Source organism: Emys orbicularis, chromosome 12 (genome assembly GCF_028017835.1).
Source record: "Emys orbicularis isolate rEmyOrb1 chromosome 12, rEmyOrb1.hap1, whole genome shotgun sequence".
In the NCBI taxonomy this organism is placed as follows: Eukaryota; Metazoa; Chordata; order Testudines; family Emydidae; genus Emys; species Emys orbicularis.
Genome location: NC_088694.1, coordinates 14,132,720 through 14,148,242, shown reverse-complemented (window position 1 = coordinate 14,148,242; position 15,523 = coordinate 14,132,720). Strand labels below are relative to the sequence as shown.

The following is a 15,523-nucleotide window of genomic DNA, read 5'->3' as shown; positions in this document are numbered from 1 at the left end:
GTTTAATTTCCAGTGGAATGTAAAAGTAACACTTGTGATTTGCATCCTGTTGCTCTCAAGAGTCACAACCCCAATTCCAGCCATACTTATCCAGCCTACATATTCAGAACAATCGAGCATTTATACAAATCTTTTTGCCCCTCTCTTCTAATGTAGTAAGCATTTGCAGATGGCAAGAGGAACACTGTTCTGATTTACAGAATATAACACACATAGCAAGTAAAGTTGCATGCAGCATCCAAAACAACCCCCCTTTTCTATTAACATGGCTTAGCGCTTGTGAACGGTAACAAATGGCTGAGATTTTGGCCTTTGAAGCCGCAATGTCTGATTACAACATACAAAGAAAACTTCTGCTCCTCAATCTACTGCAATTTCCAGAAATAATTTTTATCTAGAAACCACAAACAATATTAAAAAAACCTCTCAAACCACCAGCAAACATCAACAATAACTCTAGCTTTTTAAGCCACTCTTTTTTTTTTTTAAGCTGTCTCTCATGTATGAGAGGCCAGATTTTCCAAACAGTACAATCAGGAGAGTTTTCCTATGCTCACACTCAGAATTGGGAATTTATTTTCAAAGAAGCTCACTTCCCATAAAGGCAGTGAATAAGGGCCAGATTTTCAGAAGTGCTTAGTAGCTGCCGTTAGCACATTTACAGTCTGATTTTCAAAAGAGCGCAATATCCACCATGTTAAGCTTTTCTGAAAATCTGGAACTCTTAGAAAATGTGGCCCTTAGACTGTCTTCATAATTTACAATTTTGGCACCACTGATGACTCATAAACTATCTAAAGAGCTGTGCAAAAAATTCACTTCCCCCTTCCCAAATATCTTTTACACGAATACCTAAAAGAAATAACATAAAAGCGTGAGTCCTCACACATCTTTAGGTCTTGATCTTGCAATGTCCTAAGTGCATCTTGAGAGGTACTGACCATTCCCATCTTCACTGAAATCTGTGGATGTTGAACACCTTGCAGGATTGGGCTCTGGGCTTTAGAGGCTCAGTTAGCAGACAATTCAAATGCAGTGGATCTCATTGTAACTAACAAACAACAGTGTGATTAGCAAAGTGCAAGCAGACCAGTTAGGGATCTGCTCCTAGTAGATAACTTTGTAATTGTTAGCACTAAAGAGGCTAATAGATCAGTTAATCACAAGTCTATGGATTTATACACATGAAAATGAGTGAATTCAATTTCAGTGTACAGTGTCTTACATATAAACGACTCTTTGAACAACGATTGGGCATATTCTTCTTTTCCCCCTTTATTAACACTCAGGTTCCCTTTCTCCGTTAATAATCTATTTTTTGGGCTTGCTCCTGAAAATCCTACTTATGTGAGCAGTCCTGTTGCAGTAAGTAGGACTGATCACATGAGTAAAGTTTGTAGGAGTTAGAGTTTGTGACCCCACAAACAATAAGCCAGGTTCCTTCCCCTGTTCTAGCCTCTCCATAGTGCTGTGATGGCATCGAGGGCCAGAATCTGGCCATAACTGGTCAGCTGAAAATTCCTGGCATGGGAGAGTGCTCAGCTTGTGTTTCTCTGCCCAGAACAATAACAAGTGATGATTCAAACTGCACTCTATCCTGAGAGGGGAACACATCACAGAGACGGGCTGTTTCCTCAACTTCTCCCCTTTTGGGCTGCCCATATCCACCTATCTTGAGGGAGCTGAGCTTTTTCCAGAGGCACAAGAAGCAACTTCACAGTGGGTGCATAGTTATCTCTCACTTCCCTGGGGCCTCCCCACACCTACTCCATGTGTTTAGGACAATTCTGCACCTTTCCATGCTGCAAAAGGGGAGAGGAGAAGATGGCCCAATTGTCTTCATTTCAAAATCCTACACGAAGAGCAGCAGGACGTAGAAGATCTATCAAGAACCCGAAAAAGAGCTCTGTGTAAGCTCAACAGCTTGTCTCTCTCACCAACAGAAGTTGGTTCAATAAAAGATATTACCTCACCTGCCTCGTATCTCTAACAGAAGATCACAGTGAGAAAGCAAAAGTCCCACCAGCTAGGTATGCAGGTGCACAGATGGGACTGCTGGATGGGGTATGCAAAAGAAGTGTTCATACAAGCTGAGGTTGGGTTGAGGTTCCACTGAAAATTGGGCCCCATATAATTTTAATCCAGATAGTTTTCTGTACTTTCCTTGTATCAAATGTCTCTGATTAAGGACTGAGAAATTCTCCTTCTTTCTAAATAGATCATAATTATATAGGTTTCAGAGTAGCAGCCGTGTTAGTCTGTATCCGCAAAAAGAATAGGAGTACTTGTGGCACCTTAGAGACTAACAAATTTATTTGAGCATAAGCTTTTGTGGGCTACGAAAGCTTATGCTCAAATCAATTTGTTAGTCTCTAGGGTGCCACAAGTACTCCTGTTCTTTTTGCATAATTATATAGTGGAAGTCAATGCAGCCATGCCTATTTACAGTAGATAAATATCTGGCCTTTGAACCCTCAGGTAATTACGTTAATCATCCCTTGAATTTATTTATTTATTTTTTTAAAACCACTTAACTATATAGCTTGTTTTGTCCTTTTTCTTTAATATGTCGCACATTTTAGTCTTTATATGTAGACACTAGGATCCTCACTCACCCCCAATGTATAAATTACCATGTTGCATTGACCGTTCATTTGCACAGTGGCATTTGCAAAGTAGGCATTTACTTCTATGCGTTTTTGCACATGCACAGTTTGGAAAATCTGGGTCCTAAGTTGTCCCTGTCTTAATGTCTGGTAGTTGGAAATCAGGTTACTTCATGAAAAAAGTCACATAGCTAGTTACATATTGACTTTGTGAATTGAACCTAGTCATACCAGTCTCTACTTTAATGATTTCAATAGCTTTGCCCTCCTGGAGCTATTAATACTGGGGGGAGGGATAGCTCAGTGGTTTGAGCATTGGCCTGCTAAGCCCAGGGTTGTGAGTTTAATCCTTGAGGTGGCCACTTAGGGATCCTGGGGCAAAATCAGTACTTGGTCCTGCTAGTGAAGGCAGGGGGCTGGACTCAATGACCTTTCAGGGTCCCTTCCAGTTCTATGAGATAGGTATATCTCCATATATTATTAATACATCAAAGACTGGGACAAATTGAAAAAAAAATAGGTTTCAATGAGACATGTTAGTTATGGTAAAATAGCAGGACTTAATGAAAAGTTCACTCAGCTACACAGCACCAGTCATCCATTTACTAAGCCACTAAGTTTTAGTCTCAAGACTATCCACTGATCAGTATATATGAACTGAACCACATAACTTACATTTTATGAGGCAGAAGTGCAAAAACAAGTGTCCCTCTTTCACCATTCAGGCAGAATTTCAAAAAGTGAACGTGTCAATTAATATTTAAGTTTTCTCCATGCACCCACTTTTCTTGGGGAAAACAAATTTTGAAATGTCAAAATTTCCTGTGGGATAGCAATTCCATTTCCCAATTAGCTCTGGTGGTTCTGGACATGAAATTATTTTCGTACCTTGGGCTTCTTGTTGTTCTAAGTTCTTGCTTGATGCTGATAGAGCGCAGAGATGAGATTTACATAGGATGTTTGATCCTGCACAATTGAAGTCAATGGCAGCATTACCATCAACAACAATGGATACAGGATTGAGTCTTTGCTGAGATGCACACTCTGCTTTTCTGCATGGGGGAATGGCATATGGGGAGACCATGGTGTTATCCACACTATAGAAAGGAGATGCTCAGTAGCCGCTCATTTGGAAATGGGTATTTCTGCTGGGAGCAAGCGTGCAGCCCGGGATGCACTATACCCTCCCAGGATGAGTAGCCTCCTCACCAAACTGAATAGCTGTCTTGCCTACTAGTGACACTATTAATGCACCACCCTCCACCTCCAGGCGGCTATAGCTCCTTTTCTCGCAAGCTCTAATTTACTGCGTGCAGTCCTTTGCTGTAAGGATGCCACCAGGCAGATGTTCCCATTGTCAGTTTGCTTTCTTGTAGCGCCATCAAACAAACTAGTCTGAGATGCAAAGAAAGAGATTTTGCAGTTCTTAAAAAAATCATCATCATCATCATCATCATCATCATCATCATCAAAGTTTTGCCATGAAAATACCAACACAGTACACTAGAAAGACCAGTAGCCAGGTCGGGGTCCAAAGTACAGCTCAGAGACCTGTTACTAACCCTGCCATTTCTTCTTGCTCTTCCTTTTTCATGGCAAACAGCACACCCCAATTGTTTTAAATGACTCCAGTTTGTCATGCTTGAAAGAATGACAACACATGCAAAGTCTGTTTATAGATCAGATAACCAATATGGAACCTGGAGCCTTTAAAGCTTGTGGGTTGTTTTCTGTTAAATGGGTTTGTGGGGTTTTCTTTAATTTTTGCTTACATCTCAGAAACAAAGCTTCATTATTAAACATCATAACAAAAATTAGAAACTCTCTTGCAAAAAAATTTCAATTTTTTTCTTGGAACTGTCAAACTTACAATTTTTTGACAATCCATATATTTTTTGTAAAAATAATTGGAAAAAAATCAAAAACTTTTTACAAATTTTGAACATTCAAAATTTTTCAACCAGCTCTAATTATAATCTACTAAACCATGGCAAGAGAAGAGATTTCATGCGGGAATGATGTATGCAGTATTGTACCGTAAGTGTAGTCCATTCCTGTATTCAGTTCACTGATATTCTGATTCAGCACTGTTTCAATGCATTGTTGACTTGGGGCCTAAGATCTTATCAGTTACTAGTTTTTTACCCTCTATTCCACACCCACCAGGGGTGCAGATATTACAATGAAAAAAGGAAAGAAACCAGCAGAAAGAGAAATATTTCTGTACCCTTTGGTGACATATTCACTAATGAACTAAATAAACTAAAATTGAAGTGCATTTTTAAATGCATTAGGACATACTGCCCTTTTCACTCCCTCAACAAAGTTTACCTCCTCTCCAGGCTGTAAATATTGGCATTTTGAGGAGGTACTTTAGTGTCTAGATAACTATAGTGATGAGTGCAGTACAGTGCAGACAAATGCATCTGAACTCATATTGATTCGTTTACTTATACTTAGATCAAGCTGCCTGCCCCAGGGTGAGAACAGGAGCTCACTAGCCATCGGTGGAACCTGCTTCCCCCTGTGCTACAATCCTGCTTGATGGTACAGGAGCATTGGGGGCCCAGCCCCATCTCCTCCCTGCCACTCCCATGGGTAGCGAGCACCTCCCCTGTGAGTAGGGAGGAAGGGGTTTTTGCACAGGGACTGAATTCAGCCTTTTCTCTAGATGTACTACATAAGTTGGGGCGTAAGGAGGGTATGGAAGGAAGGTTCCTTGTGCCCTTGTACCTCCACTTCTCATGGAGCAGGCCACTGTTATTTTCTCAGGGGGGAGGATGTTTAGCATGAAGGCTGCTATATAGAGCTGTGCTTGAGTCCTAAAAAAAGAAGCCCTGATGTCACCACTGTGAGTCGAGGTGCTCACTGGCAGCAAAAGGGGGAAGGGGGGGTTCTATACTCCTGCCAGGACCCTTCAGCCTGTGCAGCAGTACAGGCCTCCCCTCACCCTGGGGGGAAGAAGGGGGTGCCTGTGGCGCTGACCATAGGGAAGGCAGGGATAGGGCACAATGAAGGCGTGCCCAAGCCTCCCCCTTGGCCGGCTCTGAGTGTAGACCCAGTAGCTGCCACCTCCCTTCCTGGCCATGCCTTGGCCTCCCCTCCTAGCCCGCAGTGCCAGAACGCCAGCAGGGGCTCCCCATTGGGTGAGGATACAGGCAACAGATCCCTCACTGCAGAGCCACCCCACACTGCTGGCTTGGGCATGCCCGTGATGAGAAGCCATGGCTTCTGGGTCGCTGCTTAGAGCTGGCAGTGGGAGGAGGGCCTAGCTCCCCATCCCCCTTTTTTGTGCCTCCTGGCCTCCTTCATTTTGCTCCCCCCTTCATTGCACCCTGTCAGAAATACCAGAACACAATTCCGGAACATTCCAGCATCGTTCAAGTGCTGATACAGGGGCTGTCCACACCTCTTGCACAGCACTGAGGGACAAGATGAGAAAGGGACACCCATGCAAATCCGATCACCAGAAATCTCTGAGTAGTAGGGTAGGCTCTAGACTTGGGAGATCAGGGTTTGTTTCTCAGTTCTGCTATAGGCTTCCTGTATAATCCTGACAAATCACACAGGGCCAGATTTACAAAGGTATTTAGGCACCTAAAAATGCAGATAGGTGCCTAGCTGGAGACACAAAAGCACCTTTGGAGATTAGGCACCTAACTCCCATTGGAAGTCATTAGGAGTTAGGCATCTATCTGCACCTAAATACCTTTGTAAATCTGGGCTTTAATCTCTCTGAGCATAATTCCTCATCTGTAAAGTGGGGATGACATTAATAGTACACTTCTCCAACCCTTTGTCTGCCTTGTCTATTTAGATGGAGCTCTTCAGAGCAGGGGCGGGCTGTCTGCACACAGACACGCATGTGCGCGCGCACACACACACACACTCACTCTCTCTCTCTCTCTCTCTCTCTCGCTCTCAATAGTTACAGTGCCCAGCACAAGGGGACCCTGATCTTGGTAGTGGCCTCTGTGTTATTTCAATACAAATAACAACTTATAATAATACAGTATATTTTCTTGAAACTGCAGTATGGATTTACCAGAGGCAGAGAAAACAGTGACACAAGAAGTAGTAATAGCCATTAGGAGATGATGTTCCCACTTTCTTTGAGGCACAAAATTGAAAAAAAAAAAAGTTGCCAATGTATCTTTAATAGTTGGTATCTCTGAAATACCTTGAGAGAAAGGACTAGCTGGAGTTATAATGGCACACAGGAGGTTTCTATCAACCTGCCATTAGGCTTTTTTATCAGTCTCCACTTTTTCAAAGAAATATTCCTTTGGGTCATGTTTCTGAGATTTTCTTCCTCTGTATCATAGAATTTTAAAAGAACTATTTATATATGATTTACAAAGGAACATATATTTGTATGGGCAAGTGGTGGGCTGGGGGAGGAGGGTTTAGGAATTCTGAGCATGTGAAATCATGAACGCAATTAAAAAACTTTACTAGAGGGCTTCTTTGGCACTGTGAAGTGTGCACAGAGTGGGGTACATTCTTAGACCTGTATGCAAGGAGTTAAGTACACAGGTTTCATTAGCAATAACAGCATTTTACCTGCTTAAATCTCCAGCCACCATTTTGCAAATCTACCACAGAAAGATATTCATCACAATGGCTCAGAACGTTTTAACAGGCTATTTAGAAGTTTCTTGCAAGGACCTGACACAATAGTTTGTACAGCTGCCAATTACAGACCAAAGCCTTTCCAAGAACAGTATGTTCCCTGCAAAACGCATGCAGTCTGTGCCAGTTTCAGTGGCCATTCTTCCAAGGATGCCATGTATAGTGGTACTGGACACGTGATAAAAGCTAGCTCTACTTCAGATGTGAAAGGGACAGTAAAGTGTGAGGCACCAGACCAAAAAAACAGGATGCAGAATATACATTACTAAGCAAAACTAGCCTCAGCAGAGTGCTTGAAACTGGTGACATCAGCAAAAGAACTTCAGTGAGAATTGTTTAGTGACTTTAACCTGAGTTTCTCTCTCTCTGTCTCTCTCACACACACTCAAATAGAAATGAAAGAGAGAGACACACACAAACACAAACACACACAAAACCAAACACAGGACTGTCTAGCGACCATCATTGGTCAACTAGGAGTAGGTGTTCTACGTTCCTACAGCCGTCCCAACGCATCTCATTGCTGACCTGAAACACTCTCCTACGAGAGCCAGACTACACAGTGTAGAGAGAGGTGGAGGACGTAAAGAGCCTGAGGCATCATGCTACCCAGAGCCACCTCAAAACCCAACATGCCACAAAGCACAACTAAATCCGCTATCACCCTTTCTTCCCCCCAATAGACACACACATGTTGCATAATTAAGCTCATATTTTCATATGCGGCAACCAAATTGCATCAGCAAAATAGGTGCACATAGGAGCAAACAATCAAATTGCACTCACAAGATACACCTTTTTCTCTGGACAGTGGGCAGTTTCACATACAGTTACCTTTTTTGCACTATAATCACCCTTTTTGTACGAAGAGCTCCCCTAAACTATTAGCCTCCATCAGCATTCAAGCTGCAAACTCAGACCCAAACCTGGGTCTTGATATGGGGCTTTAATTGTGGCCCAGCACTACCTTCAACAGGAATTTTGCTGGAGTAAGGAATGCAGCATCAGGCCTTTACAGGAGGCGATAATAAATATAGAACCTCACATTCTACAGCCATATTTAAATACCCACAAAAACTTCTGCATCAGCGCATTCCATAATGTGCTCAGCAAAGACAAATGCTAATGAAAAAAACCTCTGGAAATAACATAGGAGGAAAGTCAGCATTAGGAGCTAAATGTTCCTGGGTAAATGCATTTCTGTAAGGAGCCAAGCTTTTGAGTAATTAAGGGCTTATACTATAATCTTAGTTCAGTCATTAGGAAAACATATCAAAAGAATGTATTCCTGCCAACACTTTTGTTGTATGAATCCTGGCTCAGTGAAACATTTCAAGCAAATAATTTATCTTTTCTTTGGCTTAAATAGTAAATTCTTCATCAATTCATGAATCCTGTCCTTGTTTTAATTATGCTGTGATGTGAATGTAGTTTTGTAGACCACGAAAATAAAGACTGGTTTGTCAAACACTGAATGCTTGTGCAACTCCTAAACTAAAACTGTGGAGTCTATCCTTTGCTTACCAGCAATGTTATTGGTTATTTGTTGGTGCTTAACCTCAGTGATGCTTTGACTTGAACAGGCTCTTATAGAGGCTACAAATCACAATCCACCAAAAACGATAATGGCCAACAGCAATAACTTGAGTTTCTTTTTAATGGTGTAACATTGTGCAGACACAATCAAGTTAAATTAACAGCTGTTTGGGAGATTTTTGGTGTAATTATAAATCTTAATCCTTCTGCCATCATACATGCAAAGTAACCAGTTTTACAGGAAACATAGTATGTATGTATTTGAAGACAGAGGCCAGGTCTTAGTTTAATCAGGTGGAATTAAAGCAAAGCTCAGCAACTCAAGAATAATTATAAATTTGACAGCATTTTTATCACCTCTTTTCATCTGGCTATAAAATGTTCATTCCTGGCTCATCATAAAAGGTCTCAGGCTCCCCCACCTCCTGCCTTTTTGTGTTCTGTCCCTCAAATATACAAAGAAATGCCAGGAAATTCAAGGCTAAGGCTGAAGTTTCACTATCACATTGAGTACCAATTGAGGCCCTTACCCTACAAGCACCTATACACATTTGTGACTTCACTGGGACCATTCACATGCTTAAAGTTAAGAGTATTTGCAGACTCAGGGAGTTAGTCCACAAGCAGTTTCACTGAATTCCAAAGGCATTATATGCAAACTAAGGCCCGAATCCTGCAAATACTTATGCATGTGCTTAACTTTACTACTCCAACTAGTCCCATTCATTTCACTTGCATTGGTCTTTACAGGATTGGGGTCGAAGGTAGTATTCAACATGAGTAAGGGTAGCAGATGTCCAAGTATCCAAGCTAGAGCTGTGGAATAGAAGAAACATTTCTAACGTGTAATTGTTTGAGTTGGAAAAATTTACTTTGATTTGATCGTGTTTGTGATACATTGATGTTTGCTTTTAACAAACGCTCGCATGCTTGAGGTTTACACATGTGAGAATTTGTTCACAAGAAGCAAATGTTTAACTCAAATTCCTAGTGAAAAGCTACTTTTGTTTATGTATTGCAGTGTACAATGTATGCTTCACGTTTCACTGCTTGCACCAACCAACACAGCATGAACTGTACACTGCACATTTTATAATCAAATATGCAATTTGAAATGTGTGCTTTGTGGTTGCTTAAGTCTTAACATAAAAAAAGAGAATCATAGGCCAACTATAAGTGTCTGCCAGTCAGAGACGGGTGTGATTCCCTACAACATTTTTATACCAGCAAAAAGCCCTACTGTAGATGCAGTTATACCAGCAATGTTGTTTTGCTGATATAGCTTATTTTGTTTGGGGAACAGGCATAAGCTATAGCTCTAAAAACATTCTTTATTTCTGGTATAAGTTGTGTCTTCTCTCAGGGGTTTTGCCTATGAGCAAACCATTCCTAGTAAAGTGAAATGACATAGGCCTGGTCTAAAGAAAGTCACAAACAAAGCAAGAATTGTGAATTTTATACTAAACTGTAAAGGTAACAATTCTAATCAGCTATAGGCCAAGACTTAATCTTGAAGAAATTTGTAAATATTTTTGAATACTGGCAGAGTCTTTCCCTGGATAATTTGCAAACTGAAAGAAAAGGCAATATGTACTGAACACATTATTCATTGTGGATTATTCATTCAGCTCTGCTTTAAACAGTGAGTGATTTTAGATTCCATGAGTCCAAGTCAGAACACAAATACACAAGTGTGCATAGGCACTATATCCCATATGTTATACATTAGCTGTCTGAGATACCCAGTGATGTGCACCATTTTTGAAGGACAGGCACAAAAACACATTTGTTATCAATAAGCTTCTATTCTTTCAAACTCTTATCTTAAAACAAACTGGCAAACCTTAAAAAAAAAAAAAAAGATAAATAGATTTATTCTAGGGCTGAGATCCTCCAGAACGGAGATCGCAACCCTTGGGGGGGGGGGGGGGGGAAGAGAGATGGGGGGGAATGAATTTCAGAGTAGAAAAAGAAAGACTTATTTTAGAAACAATACTGCAATAATATATTCAGAAGGCAAACAGATCTCATTCAGAGATATGGTCAGTGCTGCTCAAGGCAGCAGTTAGTGATGTTCCACCATTAGTGTAATTAGAAGACTTATGCTAGAGCCATCAAAATAATAATTGCTCTTAAAATTGCCTTTTCCTCCATAGATTCTGATAAACAGCTGTCCAGTTTTTATAATGTCTTTTTTCCCCAGAGGTCATAAAAATATTTGAGCTAGATTCTCAGCTGATGCAAATTAGCACATTGAAGCTAACAGTGGAGTTACACCACTTCACACCTGTTGAGGGGCTGGCCCTTTGAGCAACATAGCCATGCTTGAAGTGCCATGATATGCAAAATCAACCTCTAGTAATTTTGATGGTGTAAAAATTTACAGATGAAGCCTGAACTCATCCCTTAGAAAAAGTTTGGGCTGGATGCTCAGCTGTTGTAAAGTAGCATTACTGTGTTGAAGTCAATGAAGCTATGTTGATTTGCCCCATTAAGTTTAAGAACCTATTAATAATCATTTAAAACCAGAAAGAACTCTGATTACATTTCCTCCTACATTCCACTAATTCTACTTCAGAGTGCTGACAGCCCTTCATAAATAAAAAATACAATAAAATTAATAATAAACCACTGCACGTTCTCCTTGCTACTACCCGCTATTCTACAGGAAGAGTAAAAAAAGCCATCACATTTGAGACAAAGTATAAAGCAACTCAACAGTAGCGTCAGAACAATTGCTATAGATACAAAACAATTGCTTATCTCAAATGCTGAGATCTTATCTATAAAGCGCACACAAGAGAGTCAAAGTCTATTTCCAGCTCTGCTACTGTCTAGCATATGACCTTGGGCAAGTCGCTTAACTTCTTAATGCTTCATTTTCCCTGTCTCTAAAATTCATTCCTATCCATTCTAAAGAATTATCATTCTTTGGATGAAGAGCACTATATATACAAAATGCAAAGAGTTACTACGGTATTCTAGTCTTCACTAAAGGTTGTGACCTAGTATGTATGATATGCAATAAGTAGTTAGTGCATAAAATGAGTGAGTTAGTATTTTATAAGCTTCATGTGAAATATGCCTAAAGAATTTCCTAAAACCATTCAATATCACACACTGAGCTCCTAAAGCATGAAAGTCACTTGTGCTCCAAGTACATTTTTTACACTTGCAGCCAGCTGGTGTTCATCATCTAGACTAATGAAGCATGAATATAGCTATCTTGCCCAAGTCTTTGGTAAAAATACAAATGAACTTAAACTGTAGATCAAACATCACCAATTTTGTCATGAAACAGATGCCACAGCTTGTATTAGTCTTCCAGAGATTGTTAGATTTCTCTGATAAGTGGGGGAGTCACACTACAAAGCAAGAATATTTGCTGCCTGATTCACACAACCATCAGAACATGATGCTGTCCTGCACCATTAATAATCCTAAGAGATTTCATTAAGGAAGAAATTGATATTCGCATTCAAACACTTGCCTTCCCCTGTGGGACATTGTTTGGTGTGCTCTGTAATCCAGCAGCCTCTTCTGCTGTGATGCCTGCGTCAGGAATGTCCGCAATCTGGCTTTCCTCTTGGGTTTCAACTTGTGTCTTACTCTTTTCTTTCTCCTTCCCCTTTTCCAGTTTGAAGAGTCTGTCAAAGAAAGTTACTTGTTTTGTCTTTGATGAGGCTGCGTCCTCTGTCTCAGGTGATGCTAATGCTATTAGTTCAGTGTCACTAAGTTCTGCTGCAGAAGGGGCCTGGCTTAGGTTTTTATCGGACCCTTCCTCCAGCACAGCTGTTGCAGGACTATCTACTTTCTCACTTGATGCTTTGTTCACTTCAGGCATCTCTGAACTGACATCAAGCTTAGCTGATCCAACTGATGAGTCTGTAGCTTGCTCTTCAGTACGTCCTGGTACAGGCCGTGAAAAAGAAAAGACAAAACGAGATTTTGCAGCTGGCATCGGTTTCTTGGCCTCAGTCCCAAGATTTTTTCCATTTGCATCAGAAGTGGAGCTTATCTCTGTTGTCTTCTGGGAAGAAACGGCCACATTATTCTGTTCAACACTTGTCCTTGCATCCACTGCAAATAGAAACATAAAACAGCAATTATCCAACAAAGCAGGGACGTTATCCTACTAATCGTGGTGGTCTAGAGCTTTAATAAACTCATTCTAAAATGCAATGCCTGCGTGAAGACAATATATACTGCAATGTGTTAAGTAAATGTGGTGTTCTCTGGTACAAAATGTGAGCTTCTGCTTAGCTTTGAGGCCTGAATCTCTGAGTCTTTGATGTTCTCTGTTCTCACTGAAGTCAGTGGGAGTTGTGGTGCTCAGCACCAGCCCAGGATCAAGCCCATTATATCTTTTCTCAGACTAATACCCTAACTAGAAAAATACTAACAAGGGGAGGAAGTAGAAAGTATTTCTATCTTCATTTTACAGATGGGAAACTGAGGTACAGTGAGATGGGAGAGGAAGGATGGCCCAGTGATTAGGGCACTAGCCTAGAACATGGAAGACCCAACTTCAGTGCCTTATTCTGCCACCGACTTCCCATGTAATCCCTTGGGCAAGTCACTTAGCCTCTCTGCCAGTTGGGCACCCTCTACATTTTGCTTTATTTTGTCATCTAATATTTATATCGTGGCTGCGCCCAAAGATCCCACTCAGAACAGGATCCCGTTGTGTTAGGCGCTATGCAAACATGCATTGCTGTAAAATTTGCTAAAATGCCCATTTTAACAGAGAAACATTAAAAAAATTTCAAATGTTGAAAGTCCAATTTCAAATGTCAAATTTTAAAAATTTCACTTAAAATGGGCCCATTTTTGCTTTGAAATGGGCTCATTCTTGGGGAAAGCACCCATTTTTTTTAGCCAAAACCCCATGCAAAATGACCAGTTTTTCAGTAAAACGGACTGTTGTCTACTTGGCAATGAACTGTGAAAAAAAATCCTCAAATTTCACCTTGTTTAGCATTTTGCCTTTAAGTTTTTGTACACTTCAAATGAAATGCTTGAAAGGCAACAGTACTAGCGGGTATCACCTAAGAAGCAGCGGCATAAAGAAGCAGTTCACATTCAGTGACATGGCTGAGATGATGGCTTAGTTCAGCGAATGTCAATTTGAACATCACAGCGATGCTGCCTAGAATATTTCATGTTGATCCTTTTCCGTTGCGCAGTAAGGACATCATAGTCCTTGAAGATCAACAGGATGGCTCTGCTGAGATTTTTCTTGATAGTGCACAAGAGAAATCCTATCTACAGCAGCATGCACAGTGTAGCTAAGATGAATATATTATTATTTATATTGTGGTAGTGCTTAGGAGCTCAGTCATGGATTGATACCCCATTGTGCTAGGTGATGTACAGATACAGAATAAAGAGAGAACAACGAGGAGTCCTTGTGGTACCTTAGAGACTAACAAATGTATTCGGGCATAAGCTTTCGTGGCTAAAACCTACTTCATCAGATGCATGGAGTGGAAAATACAGTAGTAGGTATATTTATACATAGTATATGAAAAGATGGGAGTTGCCTTACTAGGTGGGGGGTCAGTCTAATGAGACAATTTAATTATCAGTAGAATTCCAAGGGAGGAAAAATCACTTTTGTAGTGATAATGAGGCTGGCCCATTTCAAACAGTTGACAAGAAGAGAGGGTTCCTAGGTCCATACACAACAAATAAATCAAATTTACACTCTGGTCATAAAGTTAACTCTTTGGGTAATTACTTTAGACTCGAGACACTGCTGTCTCCATTCCACTACTGCCTACCAACTAGCAGCAGGTGGGAACCTTCTATAAACTGGAGTGACAAGAAAAACACAGAGCTTTAGGAGTCAGCTGATATGCCAGGGTGAATGTAAATTGAATTTGCTGAAAGGCTTGCCAGCAGGGAAGGAAACAGCCGATGAAAACGGAGGGCTGTGACAATGAGATTCATCACCAAGGTGAGGTTCTTACCATATGCCAGAAGGGCCGGTTCATTTAGTTTCTCTACTTTTACCACTTTCATTCTGGTATTTTCTTCTTCCTTCCTCGTGTGGGTGTGAGTGTGGGTGGGTGTGTTTCAATATCTTGTGTTTTATAGTTTGTCAATAAACAGATTTTTTCCTTTTCCAGCTCTGTACTTTAAAGGGTAAATTGTCTCACATTTTAGGCACTCCCTATTACTGCTTATGTAAGAAAATAACTTATTCTGGCAACAATTTTGTTAGCCTTTAATAAAACAATATTATCTAATTGCTTCTGCAATATTGAGTGTGCATCTGTTTGAGCACTGGTGCATGCAAAGAGAAGTTTGCATACAATTATTCAATAGCTACTCCCCTGATCAATTAAGGTCTACTAACTATTGATATCTCTCTCTAAGCATACCGGGCCAGATTGTTAAAGGTATTTAGGTGCCTAAAGATGCAGCTAGGCACCTACTGAGATTTTTAAAGGTGCCTGGTGTAGTTCCTGAACTTCCTCAGGAGTTTTGCCTGAGAAGGGACTGCAGTATCTGGCTTTCACTTAGTAATTTAGAGAAAGAAAACTTGAGAAGGAATTTCAGGAACTCAGATAGGGATGTGGAAGACAACCCAGAAAAAAAGAACAAAAAGGTAAATGGACATTATCTTTCTTTAAGTTAATAACAAGGACAGGAAAAGAAGCTTATATCATAAAAGATGCTGTGTTTCTGTTATGTGTCATAGACAAGCACTTTTTAGGGGGGGAAATATTTTAGTACACAAAATA

At 40.5% G+C, this 15,523-nt stretch overlaps 1 protein-coding gene across 1 annotated transcript in view; it reads right to left on the bottom strand.

Moving 5' to 3' along the window:
- BCAS1 (brain enriched myelin associated protein 1) overlaps positions 1 to 15,523 on the bottom strand; it is an 86,509-nt gene that overhangs the window by 50,487 nt on the left and 20,499 nt on the right. Inside the window, exon 3 of the mRNA XM_065414883.1 lies at positions 12,265 to 12,854. Within this exon, the coding sequence (XP_065270955.1) occupies positions 12,265 to 12,854 (590 nt within the window). The remainder of the gene's footprint in view (positions 1 to 12,264; positions 12,855 to 15,523) is intronic.